This window comes from Neofelis nebulosa, chromosome X, assembly GCF_028018385.1.
Source record: "Neofelis nebulosa isolate mNeoNeb1 chromosome X, mNeoNeb1.pri, whole genome shotgun sequence".
NCBI classification, from domain to species: Eukaryota; Metazoa; Chordata; class Mammalia; order Carnivora; family Felidae; genus Neofelis; species Neofelis nebulosa.
This window is the reverse complement of record NC_080800.1, coordinates 125,944,477-125,967,431: the sequence shown is the minus strand read 5'-3', so window position 1 is coordinate 125,967,431 and position 22,955 is coordinate 125,944,477. Positions and strand designations below refer to the sequence as shown.

The 22,955-nt window shown below is 42.9% G+C and overlaps 1 protein-coding gene across 1 annotated transcript; it reads left to right on the top strand.

The window, feature by feature from the left end:
* The first annotated feature begins 10,240 nt into the window (after positions 1–10,240).
* PWWP4 (PWWP domain containing 4) lies at positions 10,241–21,885 on the top strand. Its single transcript, XM_058713320.1, has 3 exons — positions 10,241–10,343; positions 16,298–16,482; positions 17,220–21,885. Exon 3 carries the CDS (start codon positions 17,438–17,440, stop codon positions 21,389–21,391), a length of 3,954 nt encoding a protein of 1,317 aa, XP_058569303.1. The 5' UTR covers positions 10,241–10,343; positions 16,298–16,482; positions 17,220–17,437; the 3' UTR covers positions 21,392–21,885.
* The last annotated feature ends 1,070 nt before the right edge of the window (positions 21,886–22,955 follow it).

The following is a 22,955-nucleotide window of genomic DNA, read 5'->3' as shown; positions in this document are numbered from 1 at the left end:
CTTAGGGAGGCCAGGCGGGTGGGGAGGCGGGTCTGGTGACTCTGTCTGGCCATGGGAGGTGGGCGGGGGCGTCTACTCAGCCACGAGGGGACCAGGGTGTGGGGCGGCAGTTGCTCGGCTGGCTGACCTCTGAGGTGATCCCATGGAGTCCTTGAGGACCGTGACAGGACAGGACGAGGACGAGGCCCCCGAGGGCAATGTGGGGTGGCGGCGGCTGGGCTGACTTCTGAGGTGATGTCTCCGAGGCATCCCCCGGGGCTCCGACAGGAGAGGACAGGACAGGACAGGACAAGACCCTGTGGGCAGTGTGGGGTTGTGGCAACTGAGCTGATATCTGAGGTGATGGCCCCACGGAGTCCTCGGGGGCTCCAACAGGACAGAAGACAGGACAGGACGAGGCCCCCGAGGACTCATGGGATGGGGGCGGCTGGGCTGACCTATGAGGTGATGTCCCTCCCAGAGTCCTCCCGGGCTCCGTCAGGACAGGACACGACACGACAGGACAGGACAGGTCGAGGCCCCCAAGGGCAGCATGCGGTGGCGGCGGCTGGGCTGACCTCTGAGATGATTTCCCCATGTAGTCCACTTTTTTTGTGGGGGGGGGGGGTTCCAGTCATCTGTGGATGGACACTTTGTTTCCACGTTTATCTATTGTGAAAGTGCTGTATGAGCACAGGTACACAAATATCTTTCTGACACTCTGTATCTGTTTGATTCTCTTCTTTCACGTCTTTTGGGTATATACCTAGCCACGGAATTGATGGATTGTATGGTAGCTCTATTGCTTAGTTTTTGAGGTTCTTCCATACTGTTTTCCATAGTAACTGTACCAGTTTCCGATCCTACCAACAGTGGGGAATTGTTCCTGTTTCTCCACATCCATGCCAACACTTGTTATTCCGGGTTTGTTGTTTTTTTTGTCTTTGTTTTGTTTTTGTATTTTGTTTGCTTGATAATGGACATCCAAATGAGTGTGAAGTGCTGTCTCCTTGTGGTTTTGATTTGCATTTCAGTAATTATTAGTTATGTTGAGCCTCTTTTCACGCGCTTATCGCCATTTGTATACTTTCTTTGGAGAAATGTCCATTCCAGTCCTTTGACAATTTTTTAATCAGATGACCTTTGCTGTAGTTGCGGTGGTGGTTGTGGTTGATTTGCGGGACCTCTTTATATGTTCAGCATTTTAATCTCTTATCAGAGAGATTGTTTGCAATCATTGTTATCAATTCCATGGATTGCCTGGACACTTTGTTGAGAATGTCCTTTGATGCCCAAATGTTTTAAATTTTGATGTTGTCCAATTCATCTATTTGTTTCCTTGCCTCCTGGGCCTTTGCAAATAAAATTGTCTGAACCCTAAGGTCATAAAAGTTTTCTCCTATGTTTTCTTATAGATGTTTTAAGGTGTGATCTTGCATTTTTTTAGTCTTTGATCATGTTGAATTGATCTTTGTGCTTGCTCTCAGGTAGTGATCTAATTGCTTTTTTCCTCCCATGAAAAAATAATTGTACCACCCTCATTTATTGAATGGCACGCACTTCCCCACTATCAGCTATGCCATGTCTATCATATGTCAAGTTTCGCTCTGTCCCTGATTCCGCTTCCCTATCCTGGTCCACCAGTCATTTCATTTATCTTGTGCCAAAAACCACAGCTTGGAGTAGAATGAAGACTCTAAGCCAGAACTGTCTAACTCTGAATCCTCAAATATTAGCTGATACTAGGATGCCTAAGATCCTTCGGTGAATTCCTCAGAGCCTCCACAAGAGGGTCTACCCTATGTATGAGAACCCTTAGCATCTGGACTCGTTTAACTTCCCTTTTATCCTCTCCATCCTGAGCTTCTTGCAGTTTCCTCAAGCACACCATTGCTGTTTCACCACTGGGCCTTTGAACAAGCTCAGTCGACTTCTCTGTCAAGTCTTGGTTGGCACTCCTTCCTTTGCCTGATACTGTGATTTGTGCTGCCTCTCTCCTCTCAATACACTGTAATCCAATCGTCTGTGTGCTAATGAGACTGTACTATTGTGCCTCACCTTGATCATGCTGGAAACCTGTATGATTCGACCGAGCAGATTTGAAACTTACAATTCAAATTGGTTACTGTTTGCCCGTAAATAAAAACAACATTTCTGCAAGCTTTACTGCCCTTAGAAAGTATACATACCCATAGCTCATTTAATCATCTTGATAACCCTCTGGAAGATGAATTAGTGTAAGGCCAGTTTATAATTTAAGAGGATGAGGATCAAAGAGCGCAAATGTTTACCCAAGTTTGTAGAGCTTCACAGTAGAGCTAGGACCAGACCTTTGGTATTTTGCCCCACTGCTCTCCCCTGGCCCGCACCTGTGACCGTTTGGGTTACTTTGCTGCTCTGGAAATAAACCTCATCTTCAGCTGTAGATCATGATCTCTAGCAGTGTTTGTGTCTTTGAAGAGTGTGACCGCAGATGTGGGAGTCCTTTAAAAAGTTGTCGTTTTCAATGTAAATTTCAAAACAAGTTACTTGAGGAAGGTACTATCTTTAACATTTTGGAATGCACCTAAACGTCATGAAATGATAAACCCATTGAAGAGTTCATGGACACCAGACCAGGTGAAAAGACAAAGGGGCTAACCTCGATAGAGCAAAGATCAGCAGTTCAGCAACCTGAAAGTAGTGTGCATCCAAATTTTCAGGGACATTCTGATTCTTTATGGCTAGCACAAGGACAGGAATCTGGATTTGTAAGAAGCTACCACAAGGGATTCGGATAATTAATAAATACAATGTAACATAAGTGCTATGGCAGGCCGTGCATCTACCTAAGCATTCTACCCTTCATCCTTTCATCCTTGCTAACAGAACCTTGATCCCGTTATGTGTAGAGGTGAGCACGTGGCCCAGTCCAGCCCCTGGGCTGGCCATGATACGTGTCCCAGATGACACTGGTGGCATTCCTAGGAAAGCTTCATGAACTGGAAAGATGCAGCTGGCTTCCCCCTTTGATCTTTACCCTTTGTCCTGCCAGCGATATAGATACAATGCTTGTGACCTTGGAGACAAAAGCCACATTTAAGGACAGAGGGGCAAGAAAAGAGAAGATCCTGGCTCCTTGTGTAGCACCAGCCCTGAACAGTGTATTCCTACTGCATGTTAACCGGAATAAGTGAACCCCCTATGTGTCTAAGCCACTATTTGAAATGCAGTCAATCGCAATTCATAATGATAGAACAGTGCATACCTGAAATTTATTTTTACCCAACTTGCATCAGGTGTGGTACGCTATTACTGTGACATTTAAACCCAAACATGTATAATGACTCCAAACTAGTTCATTTATTTCTCCTGTAACGTTACCGGGAAAGTCAGTATGTCCTCATGGTGGGCATTATCCATGCACTTCTACAGGGACCCAGGCTGTCAGAAAGTCTGCCACATCCAACATGTGACTTTCACGGGTGCCCTGGACGTGGCCTCCTTTGCAGTTTGCTAGAAGGGGAAAAGGGCACGGAGGTGTGCCAGGTACGGGGATTTTTTTTTTTTTTTTTATGAGTTAGGCATGGCAGTGGCACACACCATTTCCACTGACACCTCATTGCCTACATCTCAGTCACATGGTCACATCTAACAGCAAGGAAAGCTGGGAAATGATGCCCACACAGGGGCCCAGGAAGACGAGGAGAGCCAGGACTTAGGTGGGGAGCTGGAAGCCCCCGCAATCTATGCCTTTCTAAAATTAATGTAAAACTTGACTGCATTGGGTTTTCTTAAAGGGAAACTCATAAAAATCCTAGAAGCATGAACTGAAAGTCCAGCATGAAATTAAACGAGGCCTTCCCACTTACAGACTGTGAGACAAAGTCCAGCATGAAATTAAACGAAGCCTTCCCACTTACAGACTGTGAGATATTGAGCTAATTTCTTGACCTCCCTAAGCCTCGGTGACTTTCTTACTATCTTAAAGGCATAACAGCAGTATTGTTCTCATAGTATTTTGGATGAAATTAAGTGAAATAATGCATAAAAAATCTTATGGGCACTCAATAATATAAAGCAAGCACTCAAATATTGATAACAGCACAATAATATTAATGTTTATAATTAGTTATACCACAATTGTGATTATATTATAATAATTTTTATATTGTCATTATTATGGCCACATTTTAAGCCGCTGGTATACAATTTCCTGAACATCAAACATTGACTGCAAACTAGCGCCTGCTATATATTTCAGAGCCTAAAAAATGAATGTTTTGATCATCAAGATTAAATATAACATTAAAAAATTTGGGATGGGAAATATAATATATTTCAAGTATATGAATTATTTAGGGTGTGTCAAATGTCACAGGGCATTTTTATTCTTTTTATAAAAGTTTATTTATTTATTTTGAGAGACAGAGCATGAGCAGGGGAGGGGCAGAGAGACAGAGAGAGCAAGAGAGAGATTGAAGGAGGGAAACCCAAGCAGGCTCTGCACTGTCAGCATGAGCCTGATGCTGTGCTCAAACTCACGAACTGTGAGATCATGATCTGAGCCAAAATCAAGAGTCCGACACTTAACTGACTGAGCCACCCAGGTGCCCCTCTCGCAACTTCTTATTACCATTGCAAGTTCCTTCTTTTCAAATGAGCCCTCACATGATGGCATTCCTCAAGACTTGATTTTACTCGGTTCTTTTCTCAATTTATACCCTTTCCCTAAATGTTTCCATATAGGTCCATGGTTTTGATTACCATTTACATCATAGTTTCTCAAAGTGTGGTGCGTGGGATCACCTATATCAAAATCACAGAAAGGAGAGTGTTAGAGTCCAGATTCCTTGGGTCTATCCAAGGCCTGCCCAATCAAATATGTGGGTGGGCACTGGGAATCTGCATTTTATTTTATTTTTTATTTTTTTATGTTTATTTACTTTTGAGAGACAGGGGGGGGGGGGAGAGGCAGAGAGAGAGAAGGAGACACAGAATCTGAGGCAGGTTCCAGGCCCTGAGCTGTCAGCACAGAGCCCTACGCGGGGCTCGAACCCACGAACTGTGAGATCATGACCTGAGTCAAAGTCAGACGCTTAAACTGACTGAGCCACCCAGGCGCCCCTGGGAATCTGCATTTTAAATAAATTCTCCAGGTTGCTCTCAACCCCACTGAAGTTGGAACCACTGTTATTTGTCAAGGAGGACCTGACTGTCATTAACAATGGCAGCTCAACATCTCCATCTTGTGGCTTCCTAACACCATTGTCATTGTTTTGCAAATGCAGTCCATGGATGTTAGGAAACTATTAAAAATCTGAAAAACAGAAAAGAAATAGGAACAAAGGACATTAGTGGAGTATCTGCTCCACGAATAGCCAAGACTGAGTTATAACATCTTTTGACTTTTCCAACACCACACTTGAACTTATCTGTATTAAACTTTTAAGGGGAAGTCAAATTGATGCGTTTCAATTGTCATCCGACTACACGAAAACACAGGTATTGGATGGCTGCTATCTATAGATCATTACACCACGTCTTGGTTTCGTACAGCGATGCCAAGAGGATTTCATGAATTATCAAGTTATCCTTCTAGAGCTTAGCTAATAAGGAACATTCCACTTTCCAAAAATAATTTAATATGGAGCACTCTTAGTTAAATTCAGTTCTACTGTTAAGTCTTTCTTTTTTAATTATAAAAGCAATAAACATTCATGGTAAAATAATTTTTAGAAAATATAAAATTTATGAAGGAAATGAAATTCATACTTTATTCCACCACTCCGATATACCATACAATTCGAATTTGGGGGATACTATTTGCTTTTGTCCTTCTCCCTTCCCCTCTCTCCCTCTCTCTCTTCCCCTATACTCTTTCCATTTGGCATTTCGCTTTTTTGTACCTGCCTTACTTTCTACAAGCTCTGTATTTTTTTCTGTTTTTAACCACACATTTTACTTCTTTCATCTGAGATTTGGAAAGCAAAGCTTCAATATTTTATTCAGTCTGATCACACTTTCATACTGCCTACTTCAAGTAACAGGTTAATGCTAAGCCAATGATTTATGTTTTACTTGCAATTCTCTTCCTTATAATGCTCAGCATTTCACTGGCGCTTGTAAGCACACCAGTGTGTTGGGTGAGGGATGACTGATGATGACCATTCAATGGGGTAAGGATAGTCTCTTTAACAAGTGCCTCTGGGACAATGGTGCATCCATGTACAAATGAATGAAGTTGGACACTATAGTCACACCATACACAAAAAGCCTAAATATAACAGCTAAAATTTTTAAATTCTTAGAATAAAACAGAGGAGTAAACCTTCATGACCTTGGATTTCTTAAATATTAGACCAAAAGCAACAAACAAACAAAAAAATAGGTAGGCTGGCCTTCATCAAAATGAAAATGTTTTTGCATTAAAAGACACTATCGACAGAGAGAAATGATATCCTACAAGATGGGAGGGAACACTGACAAATTATATGTCTAGTGGGAGTCTAGTAACCAGAGTATATAAAGAACCCTTACAACTCCAACCAAATGACCAAACAAACAGCAAAAATGGGAAAGGGATCTGAATACATATTTCTCCAAGGAAGATATACAAATGGCCATCAGTCACATGATAATATGCTCAACATAATTAGTCATTAGGAATTGGAAATCAAAACCTAACAATAGCTGTTAACACCCACTAGGGTGTCTAAAACTAAGGTGCAGGGGGAAGGGAAAAATAACAAAATTGCTGTTGAGAATGTGGAGAAATTGGAAGCCTTATACACACACTGCTGGTGGGAATTTAAAGTGGCACAGCCACTGTTGAAAACAGCTTGGAGGTTCCTCAAAAGCTTAAACATATAATTAGCATATGATGCAGCAATTCTGCTCCTAGAGATATATACCACCCTCCATTTAAAACAGGCATTCCAAAAACGCATGAACATGTATGTTCATAGTAGCACTATTCAAAACAGCCAAAAGTGGAAGCAACTCAATCTTCTATCAACAGATGAATGGGTAAACATAAGGTGGAATATCCATAAAGCAGAATATTATGCAGACATTAAAAGGAACGTTGCAATGTAGATGAACCTTAAAATCATCATTCTACATGAAGTAAGCTAGACCACACTATGTGTGGTTCGACTCATATGAAATATTCAAAATAAGACAACCCATAAAGACAGAAAGTAGAGTTGTGGTTGCCAGGAGGTAGGGGCAGGTGGGAGTGAGGTGTGGCTGGGTATAAGGTGGGTGTACGATTTCCTTTAGAACTTCTGAAAATGTTTTGTTAAGAAGATAGAGGTCATGATTTCACAACATTGAAAATTTACCTAATGCCATCGAATAGTATACTTTAAAATGTGACAATGGAATATTAACTGGCCATCAAAAAAAAGATGACACCTTGACATTTGCAGTGACGTGGTTGGAGTTAGAATGTATTATGCTAAGCGAAATAAGTTAGTCAGAGAAAGACAAATACCGTATGATTTTTCCACTAATATGTGGAATTTACAAAACAAAACAGATGAACATATGGGAAGGGAGGCAGAAGAGAAGGGAAACAAACCACAAGAGACTCTGAACGATAGAGAACAAACTGAAGGTTGCTGGAGAGAGGTGGGTGGGAGATGGGCTAGATGGGTGATGGATATTAGGGAGGGCACTTGTTACGATGAGCACCGGGTGTTGTATGGAAGTGATGAATCACTGAATTCTACTTCTGAAACAAACATTGCCCTGTATATTAACTAACTAAAATATAAAAAAAAAAACCTAAAAATAAAACTAAAAATAAATAAATAAATATATGAATTTCAATTCAATAAAATATTTTATTATTTTTTTTTTTAATTTTTTTTTCAACGTTTTTTATTTATTTTTGGGACAGAGAGAGACAGAGCATGAACGGGGGAGGGGCAGAGAGAGGGAGACACAGAATCAGAAACAGGCTCCAGGCTCCGAGCCATCAGCCCAGAGCTTGACGCGGGGCTCGAACTCACAGACCGCGAGATCGTGACCTGGCTGAAGTCGGACGCTTAACCGACTGCGCCACCCAGGCGCCCCTAAAATATTTTAAAATCTTAATGAAAAAATAATGCTTTTTAAAACCAATGCTACAGTGTATGTTAACTAACTTGATTTAATTTTTCAAAAATAATGCTCTTGAGGCCACTTTAATAAAATATTCAAGTATTTTGAAAAAGACTAAGCAGTCTATTTTTTTTTCCCTTCTTTAAAATTTTTTAAGAGTTTATTTATTTTTGAGTGTGAGAGAGACACAGGGGAGGGCAGAGAGAGAGGGAGACACAGAATCTGAAGCAGGCTCCAGGCTCTGAGCTGTCCGCACAGAGCCCGACATGGGGCTCAAACTCACCAACTGTGAGATCATGACCTGAGCCGAAATTGGATGCTTAACCGACTGAGCCACCCAGGCGCCCCGTAGCAGTCTATTTTAACGCATTCATTTAAAAATAATATTCAGCTCATTATTGCTTACATGTAAATATGGTTTTTGAAAAAATTACTATATTTTTGAAAACAAACAAAAGCATTAAAAGTACGGCATTGTTTTACATCTTTGCAAGTCTATTCAATACCTACCTGAATAGGAAAGGCCTCGATTTTCTTACCTGCCTCTTCACCTCTTACAGTCTGTTGTTTCAGTGGAAGGCAACCAAGAAATCCAGATTCACTGATACTGAGTAGGGAGAGGAAGACCTCACTGGCCCTCCAGCAGGTTCTCAGGGACCCCCCTCCCCACCAGGGTTCCAGAATGACCACCGGGCGCTGCTGACGTCCAGTGTTCTTTCATAAAGTTTAATCAACCCTTTGAGAGCAGAGACACTATGAGCTGATTTGACAAAAATGGACACCAGGGAACAGAGACCTTAGGGCACAATGTGAAAATCACACAGCTGAGGAGAGGCAGAGCTGAGACTCAAACCCACATCCGTCTTTCAGAAAGTATCTCTGATTTGAGAAGATCGACCATGAATGCACCCCACTATTTTCCCTCCCCCAAAACTACATAGGCTACACCGGGGGGGGGGGGCGTGTCTTGATATCTCTCTCCCACTCCTCTACACTAAGAACATGTTGAAAGCCTTTATTTAGTTGGCACACTGTTATATAAAAGTCCAGCTTGCCCTTCTCTTGTGGATTGCATGCGGGATGGGAGGGCTTTGTCTTGCTTCAGAATCTGGGGTCCAGGGCTGTGCTGGGCCATCTGTGTCTGTGTCTGGATCCATCACCTCATGAGGGCTGATTTGGGGCATCACTCGCCAAATCAGCATTCAGTGACATCATGTTGGTGGCTTAAAGTCGGCCATAGTGGGAGTATTTACATCATGGAAATAGGAAAACCCTGGAAATCGGAACTGCACTCTCCCTTCCCAAAGACCTGTTTCCAGCACATCACTGCCCAAGACTGGCCACAGAAGAATCGCCTAGAATTCATTAATAGGAGGAAAAGCTGCACCACAGGGCAGCTCTGTCCCCTAAAATAAATGACTATGAGAGAAGAAGTATGTGCTGTGTGCCCTGATGATAGGAGCCCTATCTCTGAGCATAGTATTCTTTGGCAGTGTGGTTGCAGCAGTACATGCTGAGCACAGATCCTAAATGTGAGAGGTTCATCTCCACCTCCCTAATGCCCTAGATCAATGACATTTGTGGAAGTTGTCTCTCTTCTCAGGAACCACTGGTGTCCTGAAAACCCTGTCAATACACATTTGTCCAAGTGTTGACTCAGGGTCATTTGGTCCTGCTGCAACCTGAGTTTCTAGTTTGCCTTCCCCTGACGCCCAGGTCCTTTATCCTCACATGTTTCCTCCTCTTGGGTCATTTTAAATTGAGTGACAGTCCTTGGATCCCACCTACACAAATGCACCTGGCCTCATGTGTCCTGGAAGGTTGAAAGGAGGTCCTTAACAGGACTTGGATCCTAAGTGTGGGGCGTGTGTGTGTCTGTGTGTGTGTACGTGTGTGTAAAGCTGTTATCTTTCTACTTTATTTCCTCTCTAATCCATTTTGTGAAAACTCCCCTGCCCTCAATGCCTTTTCCATGAGAACATCGAGTACTGTCTCTAATATTTTATTCATTCATTCATTCATTCATTCATTGGATTGGTCAGGGTGTAACTGACTGAGCGTGAGATCAACGCTCTGCATCTGAGGATGTATTAGTACTTCCTGGTTTCCATAGAAAGCTAACATCAGGGAGAACATTTTGATGATATTCTGGTTTCCATGACAACTGGGGTAAGCCATTCCTTCCTGGAGACAGAAACATTTAACAAGGATATTTACAGACTGGAGAGATGGAGTAACTGTAGAAACATCGAGACTAGTCGGTGTCTGCTATCAATGTGAGTTGTGTGTGTGTGTGTGTGTGTGTGTGTGTGTGCATTGCCAGCGTGTGGTCTTTAGTTGGACATTGAGAGCTCTAATCTCTCCTGTTTTATAAGAGAGGATGGCAGCTCCTCTTGTGAAGGGCTAGGGTGATTGAATAACCTGTCATACCTCAGTCCCGTTTTACTGTCCTAAGGTGACACCACTGCACGAAGGAATTGTTACCTGAGTACTTGAAAGCAGAGGTCCCCAAGTATTTCTCATCATGTACCTCTGCTCAACGATTGTCCCATGAACCCTTAAGATGTAAGTTTACTCATTTATACCTACTTATAGTAAAATTATTGTGTGCATAAAATGAGATAAAATTTGAAGTCAGTAAATGAGGGAAATGGGTAGGGTTGGGAGATCTAATGTTACTTTGTGTAACCTAGAGGATAATATTGTGAGTATTATCACACAATGAGTAGCTCATACACACACAAACTAAGAAGCATGTCTAAAAGACAAAGTGTGAGCCCAAGCTCTGAGGTCTCCTCCTCAGATCATGGCTTCTCAGAAGCACCATATCTTCCCTTGGTTTTTCTAGAACTACAAGTGCCCACTCTTCCTATCATGGCACTCTTGTCTCATTGCTCCCTTTTTGACTTTTTTTTTTCCTTTTTGGTCTCCAAAGAATTCTATCAAGCTCTCTCTAATTAAAATAATAAGAGAATATTGCTTAATAGTCATGTTTGTTTTTCCCTCTTTGTTTTTAAGACCCTTCCTTTCCCTTTGGTTTCTAGAACTTTTACTATGATGAGCCTAGACCTGTTTGTATGTGTGTCTTCGTGTGTGTGTGTGTGTGTGTGTGTGTGTGTGTGTGTGATGGAATGTATTATGCTTGCAGTTTGGCACATCAAATATACCACCTGATATCGTTCTTTATTTTGGAAGATTGTTCCTTCACACATTCAGCAGTCCTTTGCTCTCTTCTTGGACTGCAATACAGTATCTCTTATGTGGTTAAAAACATACATTTTAAAAATAATTTTTCCTTTGACCAATGTAAAGTACACCTCAAAGACATTTCAAATATATTCTCATCGCTTTCTATGCTAACGGTATGGTACAGTTTTGGTTGCCTTCTTTTTGTTCACTTACATCCAGTATTTCACTTCATATCTCCTTAGAGTCCTTATAAAGTAAGGTTTTTGGTGCCTGTGTATACATAAATGTGTCCTCCCTGTAATATTTTAAAACATGATTCGAAAAGTGATATAGGGGAGCCTGGGTAGCTCAGTTGGTTAAGCGTCCGATTCTTGATCTCAGCTCAGGTCTCAGGGTCGATGAGTTCAAGCCCTGTGTTGGGCTCTACACTGGGGGTGAAAACTACTTTAAAAAAAAAAAAAGGAAAGAAAAGTGATGTCTACCCTCACCACCCACTTCCATCCTTTTTCCTCTTCTGTTTTCAGTGGAACCATACCATGACATTTCTGTTTGCCATTCTAGACTTTTCTCTTTCATTTACATGTCTTTTGTGTCCTAAGATAAAGTATATACCATTGTTCTCCATGTGAATATGTGCTTTATGTAAAGCATATTATTTGTACTTAATTGGTCTCTAGTTCGATTTTTTTTGCCCGAATTTTCTTCCTGTGTCAATACATGAAGGTGTGCATCAGTCTTTGTGTTGGATACATAACATGCCCTTGTCAGATTAGATTATAGGTTTGTTAGTCTTTCCCCATGGGTATCAAGGACCTGGCATATGTCCAGTGTCATTGTGACAAACTACAATGCAATGACTTATCATATGAACGAGGGCACATTTTTCTCCTTGTGCACGACACAGGGCAATCAATAGGTTCTGAAATATACACCTCATCATCTTGCCTAGATACTAGTAATTATGGAGGCTGCCCTTGACTTTTTTTAACCCTAATGCCATGCATGATTTCATTAGTGTTATAGAGGGTAGTGGAGGTTTCCTTGTGGCAGGTAATAGGGACCCGAGGGGTTAACAGAACATCTTTGGAAGAAAGTTAGCCTACTGGAAGGAAGAAACCACCTGAGTTTGCTAGAGGAATAGGAGAGAAGTCTCTTTAGTCTTAAAATAAGGCCCTGAGGGAAACCCTGAACTTTGTATAGTTCTTTGCTCAAGTGCTCTTGCTTCCCCTTCTGTGAGTAGATAGCTCTTGAAGATGTGTGTCTGCAAGACTAGGCGCTGTTGGTCCTTCTTTGTTAACGAAAAATTGGGAGGCAGACCTCAGCAATTTGAAGGTGTATGTCTATGTAGTGTCATAGCTGATCATTTGGAGGTGAGAAACAAGCCTAATTTTTTTCACTTCTTTGAGACGACTGAGGGCAGTTCATGATTTTTCAGTTTGTAACATTTGCCATTTAAATGTTTGTACAAAAATGGCTCATGTTTCCAAGTAGGCATGACCTCTATGAATTTATGAAACTAGTGAACAACATAAGGGAAAGGTTTGAAGATCCCACTCAGTTGTCCTAGAAATAGAGTTCAAACCCAATGAAAGCTTAACAACCCTTGCATGTGAAAGTTCATGCTGAATTCATCTGGCACTGGAAAGGTGCAAAAATAGGCACGAATGTATTTTCTTTTATAACTGAAATGACATAAAATGTGCCTTTATAATAAAAAAGGGGAACTGCCAACTCATCCATTTAAGGAAATACATATTTAGGGGACAGTTTAAAATCACAAAACCTACAGCTTGAAAGAAGCTCCAACAAATAGGCAGTAATTGTAGGGATGGGTCATTGGGGTAAATATGAGAGAATTCCTGCATCTGGGGAGTGGGATGGGGGCAGTCATAGCAAGGAAAGTGCCCTCATTTTGAGACAACACCTCCAGAGGGTTGTTTTCTTTTCCTTTTTCTTTGGAAGTGAAGTGATTACAGCCCTCCCTGGGGAAAAGAGTTAAAGAATAAAGCTTCCAAAACAATTCTAAAACTCATGGCCGTTGATTGGATAAATAAATACTCTCTGCCATCGGGCTCTTTCATTCCATAACCAAAGAGCAAATGGAATAGAACAAAAGGTATACCAGGACTTAAAAATTGAAGCTGGTCCAACTGAAGGCTCTACTTCTTGATGGTCTGGAATTGACTGTGAAGTTATAGATTGTGGAGTTGCTATTTATACCATTCCACTTCTGTCTTATTCTATGTGATTTTACTGGGCAGGCATGTTTGATAGATCATAGTAAACTAAAATTCTGGATACGTTTTCATATTCAAGGTCTCTGAGGATTGGGGGTCACTTGGAAAGTTACTTTTGTGTCATTCAAGATTCTAATTTTTTTAATTTTTTAATTTTTGTTTATTTTTGAGAGAGAGAGAGAGAGAACAGAGAGAGACAAGAGTGCGAGCAGGGGAGGAACAAAGAGAGAGGGAGACACAGAATCCAAAGCAGGCTCCAGGCTCCGAGCTGTCAGCACAGAGCCCGATGCAGGGCTTGAACTCACGAATTGTGAGATCATGACCTGAGCTGAAGTTAGACGCCTAATTGACTGAGCCACCCAGACACCCCAAGAGTCTATTTTAATTCATTGCCCCTGGTGTGCAAAAAGAGGATCAACATTTAAATATTATTATCTCTTTCTATCATGTCTGTCTATGCACCCACCTGTATACATCTTTAGAGGGAAAGAAGAGAGCTGAGCTTCTGTTAGTATGAAAAAGAAAAAGAAAACCCTCTGCAAGATTAGGTACCAACCCTTCATGGAAGATATTTGGACAATGGGCCAAAGCATATGGTGAGAAGGCCACTTAGGATTTAATATTTTCATTTCACCCCTTCTCTTCTGATTGCCTGTCTCAAAGATGCATTGCTTTAGTAGTCGGAAAAACAACTGTAATTGCTGTTTTGGTTGTCTGGTGAAAGTTACTCCATCGAAGTGTTTCATACTTTTATAATAGATATACACAAATGTGAATATGAGAGAGTATTCAAATAGGTGGTATGGGTTTTGTTTTAAGCTTATTTATTCATTTTGGGAGAGAGAGAGAGAGAGAGAGAGAGAGAGAGAGAGAGAGAGAGAGAGAAAGCACGAACAGTGGAAGGGCAGAGAGAGAGGGAGAGAGAACCCCAAGCAGGCTCTGCACAGTTAGCACAGAGCCTGATGCAGGGCTTGAACTCACGAACCGTGAGATCATAACCTGAGCCAAGGTCAGATGCTTACCTGAATGAGCCACCCAGGTGCCCCGGTAGTACGGTTTTTAAAACCCTTTTTAGTATCTTATATAAAATATGTACAAATAGAGTCTGTGGACTCACATATTTGCAGTTAGCATTCCTCCTAGGTGATCAGATTATTGATGCTTAACATTTTTTCTACTTTATAATTTTAAACAGCATTTTAGATTTTCCACGTGTATTTTCATTTTTTTTAAATACGAAATTTATTGTCAAATTGGTTTCCTTACAACACCCAGTGCTCATCCCAACAGGTGCCCTCCTCAATACCCATCACCCACCCTCCCCTCCCTCCCACCCCTCATCAACCTTCAGTTTGTTCTCAGTTTTTAAGAGTCTCTTATGTTTTGGCTCCCTCCCTCTCTAACCTGTTTGTTTGTTTGTTGTTTTTCTCCCACGTGTATTTTCAAAATAAGGAGCTGAAAACAACATCTACACTGGAAGCAGAAACATTTGCTTGCATGTGTAGAGCAGAAAGCATGGATTATATGCATCAATATCAGGCATCTTGGATCACTAACGTCGTTGCTCTGAGTGTGTGTACATATCTGTGAGTGTATGTGCGTAAGTGTGTGTATGTGTGTCTTGGGGGTCGGTAGCTATCTGGTTGGGGCTGAGGTGACTCAGGCCCTCGTATTTTGTGTGACAGGCTGGCAGGTCCTGCTGCAGGGAGATTGCAGTGGCTGAGTCACCTGTTTTTCCTTCTCCCTTTTGTTCTGTGTCCTCACGTGACACTTGTGTTCTGAGAGCCAGTACGCTGAGTTCTCTAAAGCAGAGGACACAATACCCGCATGATCATACAGTCTGGCAAGAAAAAGTGTGTGCAGACTATGCCCAAAGTATGTATAGTTAGTCATACATTTCATATTATATCTATGAGTATGTGTGAAGAAAGTTGTGCATACACACATTTCTTAGGGAAATAATATTTTGTATTATGAAACAACATATCATTTGAAACTGATCATGGATGAGCTAAAATCTATAAATGAATTATTATACATATTTGTACAGTGTATACAGAAAAGCGGAACCCATGAACAGGGAATTTCTGGGGGGGAGGGATTGAGAGAACAATTGCATTTTCTGCATTACACACATCTGAGTGTTTGAAATGTATTTAAATAAAGTTTTTAAATGTCAGGGAAAAACCACATTGTAAAGAGACTCACAAAAGTTATGTGAAAAATCAGCATTCACATGAAACAGTGATCAAATATCCTCTTGAGTGAAGAAATATAGTCCTAGGTAATATGCACCAGGCATGTGTATATGGATGCATAGGAAATGTGTGAGAAACCCATACACCATCATATTGAGAGTAAGCATCTATAATGTATTGCCTCCAGTATATATCTCTCTACACGTTTTATGTTCTCCGCAAATGCATTTAGCGTTACTTCAGAAACACCAAAAACACACTTACTTTATAGACTCTGTTTTTGTTACACACACACACACACACACACACACACACACGTCACTACTATCATTAAATCTGTGTGTCCAAGACAGACAAAGGCTACTATGAAAGCAGTACTTCCCACTGTTCTGAAATAGGAGGACTAGGATAAACTAAGTAGCTTCACGTGGAGATGTATTTGAAATGCAAAAGAAGGAAGAAAATAGACATGTCTACATTATAAGTGAGATTTAACTAACATTTCTGTTTCAGAATGGCCTGCACTCCAGAGCTGGGGAAGGGAAAATGATGAATCCATCCCCATTTCATTGGCTTAACTTCCCGTCTGCTTTTCTGATTTTCTAGATTGACATTAGAGGTGCATACGTCCTGGGTATCTATCTACATTTGACGTCATTTGATCCCTGGAAGGACAGCGCACCTCAGAAGCACAGAGCAGAATAAAGGGTCTGCTGGACACGCAGTTGGAGTGTGTGAATCAACAGATGCAGCTCACAGAACCACACCTCCCAGGATTTACGTGGCATTCAGTAAGACGTTCCCATTTTACTAAACATCTCATTTGTAGTCATCTCATGTTGAATCTGGAGTGTGGTTTACTTTGCTCCTCACTCTACAGCCACTTCTTTACACAAATTAAGTGCTTGGTGTGGGGAGGGTGGGGTGGGGGGAAGCCTTTTAAACCACCATAGAGAAATGAAAAAGTGCAGGTCACAGCCAATGGCCCACGCCTGCAGCAACTCTTATGAAGATGGTACCAGTAACCACCATGATGATCTTTGTGAACCTCTGGATTCTAGGCTCGTGCTCTTGAACACAACATTGTGCTGACATTCAGTGTCTGTAGGCTGGAGATCACCTCTGGCTTCCCTGGGTACACAGGGTGGCACCAGCACCCCAGAAAATAAAAACTGAAACATTCCCCCAGAATGAACCCGGGGGAGCACAAAAGGCACAGGATGTCCAATACCACAGATGAGATCTAGAAAATGACACCCACCTCCCCACACAGATGCTCTTTAATATGCAGTAGTAACAAGCAGGGCAAGAAGTTGGGTTTGGCAGGTTATAAAACTCCTCTGGTATCTTCTGTATTTTTCCCTGATACTTGCCGTGTATTTTACCCCCCAGCCCCACCCCCGTCTGATACACACACTATTTCTTTGCTTTACCTCTTATCAATTCTCATTGACCAACGTTGTTCTAATTTCACACAAAAGGAGTATTTTTTCTAATACTTTTCTTCTTTTCCTTTTCCACATTCCAGTACTCTCCAATATAGTCCATTCAAAACACAGGCTCCAGCGACCCTGGGAGGTTCAGATGAAGAAAGACAGGCCACATAAGGTGTAAACCCTTTGTGGTCCTAGGCCAAAAGGTGTGGTGAAGAACATTGCTTTAGGGAACACCTGCCATGGCTGTGGGTATGACGGCCAGACCCTTCAACTTCTATTAATTCCGTCTTGAGAGGAAACTCAAATCATAATGGCTGCTGAGTATATCCTATGCAATTGGAAAGGCCACATTTGGCCAGCAAAGGTTTTGTCCAGATCTGGGATCTCACCAAAATATATGAGGAAAAGAGCACTTTCTCTAGAAGTTCAAATACTCTCAGTAGGTAAAAAAATTAAAGTGAAAAGCACAGACATAAAGATCCTAAATGAGTCTCAAATTGAATCCATTACCTCCTTGCTAGTGGCCCAGTCAAAGGCCAGTGTTCCACCAGGACAGAAAGTGGCCTACAGAAATGCTCTTACAGTGGCACTGGAGATCCTGAATAAGAGAGCAAATTTCGGTCCAGCAAGAGCATCAGATGGTCTAGAGACCACTACACCATCTCAAAGGGGACCACAAAAGCAAGCTCATAAAAAGTACCAGAAGCCTAAAGGTACCTTACTGAGGAGTCTTAGGAAAAGAAAAAACCTCAAATCGCTGCTGGTGTGTTCACAGAATAAAAACGCCCCAGACAGTGGCCGATCACAGGCGCACACAACCATCACGCATACTCTAAGGGAAAGGCGAGCAAAGTCCTCACGAAGCTGCAGCATGTGCTCAAAGTTCCCATCACTTTCGGAAGATGATCATAAGACAGGAGGCCGACCACACGCACACACAATGGTCACACGTACTCTAAGGGAAAGGCGAGCAAAGGCCTCGCGAAGCTGCAGCGTGTGCTCCAAGTTCTCATCACTTTCAGAACATGATCATAAAACAGGAGGTCAACCACACGCACACGCAACAGTCACGCGTACTCTAAGGGAAAGGCGAGCAGAGTCCTCGCGAAGCTGCAGCGTGTGCTCAAAGTTCCCATCACTTTCAGAAGATGTTCATAAGACAGGAGGCCGACCACACGCGCACACAACGGTCACGCGTACTCTAAGGGAAAGGCGAGCAGAGTCCTCGCGAAGCTGCCGCGTGTCCTCAAAGTTCTCATCACTTTCGGAAGATGATCATAAGACAGGAGGCCGACCACACGTGCACACAATGGTCACGCGTACTCTAAGGGAAAGGCGAGCAAAGTTCTCGCGAAGCTGCAGTGGGTCCTCAAGGTTCTCATCACTTTCGGAAGATGTTCATAAGACAGGAGGCAGACCACACGTGCACACAACGGTCACGCGTACTCTGAGGGAAAGGCGAGCAGAGTCCTCGCGAAGCTGCCGCGTGTCCTCAAAGTTCTCATCACTTCCGGAAGATGATCATAAGACAGGAGGTCGACCACACGCGCACACAACGGTCACACGTACTCTAAGGGAAAGACGAGCAAAGTCCTCGCGAAGCTGCAGCGTGTCCTCAAAGTTCTCATCACTTCTGGAAGATGATCATAAGACAGGAGGCCGACCACAAGCACACACAATGGTCACGCGTACTCTAAGGGAAAGGCGAGCAAAGTCCTCACGAAGCTGCAGCATGTGCTCAAAGTTCCCATCACTTTCGGAAGATGATCATAAGACAGGAGGCCGACCACACGCACACACAATGGTCACACGTACTCTAAGGGAAAGGCGAGCAAAGGCCTCGCGAAGCTGCAGCGTGTGCTCCAAGTTCTCATCACTTTCAGAACATGATCATAAAACAGGAGGTCAACCACACGCACACGCAACAGTCACGCGTACTCTAAGGGAAAGGCGAGCAGAGTCCTCGCGAAGCTGCAGCGTGTGCTCAAAGTTCCCATCACTTTCAGAAGATGTTCATAAGACAGGAGGCCGACCACACGCGCACACAACGGTCACGCGTACTCTAAGGGAAAGGCGAGCAGAGTCCTCGCGAAGCTGCCGCGTGTCCTCAAAGTTCTCATCACTTTCGGAAGATGATCATAAGACAGGAGGCCGACCACACGCGCACACAATGGTCACGCGTACTCTAAGGGAAAGGCGAGCAAAGTTCTCGCGAAGCTGCAGTGGGTCCTCAAGGTTCTCATCACTTTCGGAAGATGTTCATAAGACAGGAGGCCGACCACACGCGCACACAATGGTCACGCGTACTCTGAGGGAAAGGCGAGCAGAGTCCTCGCGAAGCTGCAGCGTGTCCTCAAAGTTCTCATCACTTCTGGAAGATGATCATAAGACGGGAGGCCGACCACAAGCACACACAATGGTCACGCGTACTCTAAGGGAAAGGCGAGCAAAGTCCTCACGAAGCTGCAGCGTGTCCTCAAAGTTCTCATCACTTCTGGAAGATGATCATAAGACAGGAGGCCGACCACACGCACACACAACAGTCACACGTACTCTCAGGGAAAGGCGAGCAGAGCCCTCGCGAAGCTGCAGCGTGTCCTCAAAGTTCTCATCACTTCCGGAAGATGATCATAAGACAGAAGGTCGACCACATGCACACACAACGGTCATGCGTACTCTAAGGGAAAGGCGAGCAAAGTCTTCACAAAGCTGCAGCGTGTCCTCAAAGTTCTCATCACTTTTGGAAGATGTTCATAAGACAGGAGGCCGACCACACACACACACAACGGTCACGCGTACTCTAAAGGAAAGGCGAGCAAAGTCCTCGCGAAGCGGCAGTGTGTCCTCAAAGTTCCCATCACTTTCAGAAGATGATCATAAGACAGGAGGCAAAGGAAATAGGGACACCTCAAGAGGTATGTCTTTGCATCGCACAGTCAAAGAGAAGGGTACAAGTGCTAAAGATGGAGGCGTCCTTCCACCTTTGTCACCAAGCTTCAACCTCACTTTGCCCAAAGCTCACAAAGAAGGGGCACATGACACCTACCCAAGGACCCTGGCTGTCTCCTCTGAAAGCTCTGCCTTCTCGGGGAATGTTGAGGACCATGGAGAGGTTGCCTGGAAGCCAGGCTTGGAAGGTGCAGCAGCATCCTCCAGTGCCCCTAACCAGAGGCGGTGTTATTCACTCGGTCTGGCAAATAGAAAAAGGAAGCTGCAGGTGACAGAGTTTGAGAAAGGGCTGCAAGAACTTCAACCTTCAGTCAACTCAAAGGCTATTAACCCCACCACCACTATTAAAAAGAATGCCAACAAAGAAATGGGACAAGTGGCAAGCATGGGTTTTCCACAAGAGCCTTGTCCCATTGAAGGAGGAATGATGGTCTGGTTTAAATTTCAGAATCACCCATTTTGGCCTGCAGTAGTAAAGAGTGTCAGCCAAACAGAGCAGACTGCAAGGGTGCTTTTGGTTGAGGCAAACATGCACTGTGAAATGAGTGGCATTCGAGTTCCTCTTCGAAGATTAAAGCACCTGGATTGTAAAGAGAAAGAAAAACTAATAAAGAGAGCCAGGAAATTGTACGAGCAAAGTGTGAACTGGTGCTTCTCCCTGATTGCCCACTACAGAGAAAGGCTCAGGCGAGGTTCTTTTGCAGGCAGTTTCCTGGACTATTATGCTGCTGACATCAGTTACCCAATTAGGAAAGCCATCCAAGACAGGGATCTGGAGATTGATTTCCCAAAGGTGAATTATGCCGACCTGGAAGATTCTGAGGAGGAGACCTCCCTGGACGGGAAGAAGCCCTGCAAGAAAATTCTCCCTGACCGGATGAAGGCTGCTCGGGACCGAGCCAACCAGAAGCTAGTGGACTTCATCGTGAAAACAAAGGGGGCCGATCACCATCTTCTGGACATTGTCCAAGGCAGGAAACAGTCCAGGTGGCTGGTATCATTTAGGAATTCGAGCAGGTACGTGATCTGCGTTGAAACATACCTGGAGGACGAAGACCAGTTGGATGTGGTGGTAACACATTTACAAGAAATCTACAAACAAATAGACAAGAAAACGCTGAATCTGGTAAGGGATGACAAAGTGAGTTTTGTTCTGGAAGTTCTTCTGCCAGAAGCAATCATTTGTTCAATTGCTGCACTTGATGGATTAGATTACAAGGAGGCAGAAAAAAAGTACCTACAGGGGCCACCTGTGCATTACCGGGAAAAAGAGCTATTTGATAAAAATATCCTAAAGAAAATAAGAAAGAGATAAACAACAAGGAGCAAGACTAATTAACTCCCCCTGTACCCACACTTTAGCAGGAAGACCTCTCATTACCCTGTCTGTATGAAATGTGTGATCGTTCCGCTCTCTATGGCATGTAAATATGTTCTGGAAATTTGAGACCTTGGGAATATGCTGGATTCATTTTGGATCCATCTCTAGCACTTGTGGGTAGCACGGTCATCATCTTTTCTAGTACCCAAATGCCTCACAAACTAATTTGTTAAAATATTGCAAACAGTTGTACTTCCCTCTACTTGCTTGGATGTGTAACTGTCCAGATGTTTTCCTAACATGGCTTTTAACCGTACTTCATATTTTAATATAGCACACACACATTATTTTATTACATGAAAGAGCACTGGTATCAAACATTAAACAACAATCATTTTTAAAATCCAAGATAGTGATTTGTGTGTGTGCAAAATTTTCAAGTTAGCTGTTTTGATTCACAATAAAACCACTGTATCTTTCACCTTGAACTTTTGCTTCATCATATTTATATAGATAGATGAATAGATGATAGATACATAGACACATAATATTTTGGAATTTTAGTAATTTAGTTGTCACCTTTATGGTTCATTATAAATTTTCTTCTAATCCTAAATATTCACTTTTGTACTTGTTTTCATAATTTTAGAAGAGAACCTTCCAAATGGTGTAAGCTTCAGGCCCAACAGAACCTTTTGGGACTCTGCCTGAGAGTCACCAATGACTCCTGAGGCATTCTGCATGAGCTAATCCACATGACGTTCTCATGGTCCTGGAAAGTACTTGGAAACACACCATCTCCACACTCTGTGTGGACCTTGTGCACTGGAACAACACACGTTAGTTCCTCTATAAACATCATGTCGCTGAATCAAATGTGTCACTCAACTTCAGCTTTCTCATATAGCCATGTTTGGCTCTACATTCTAATATTTTCTTCACTACCTCATTCATTCATTCATTCATTCATTGAGCTGTCCATTGATTCATAGCATTGTGAGTCAGTAGAGTAAGATGTGGGTTAAGACCACTCTGAGGATAAATTTCAGGTGCCACAGAAAGAAGATTGGCATCATGGAATGATGACCTATAAGTGAAACCAGAACCCCAGATTTTCCCATACTTGTGAGATCGTGGGTGTCTCTTGGTTGGGGATGACGGGAAAGGACCTGGTCCCTCCTGGGGTGCCATCGATGCCAGAGGCAGTCACTGAAGAAGAAAGACATGCCTAGGACATACATCTATTCTCCTCCAGGATCACATTTGGGGTATGCAGCTGGACTGGGGGCTGGCTGTGTAGACTGTGAGATACCTTACAGCTTGAACAGTTGTAGTTGTTAAGGTGGCTCTAAGATTGCCCTAAACTGGTTCTCTATCATGGGTGTGTGTGTCTGACGGGATAGCCCAATAGTCTGTCACCCACCCTAATCTACCGGATTAAGGGTGATAGTCTGTCACCCACCCTAATCTACCGGATTAAGGAGACCTCCTCTCCTGCAGTCATAAGGCAGATGGTGGAATATCAGGTCCTGATCCTAACTGTTGGTTGGCAGAGCTG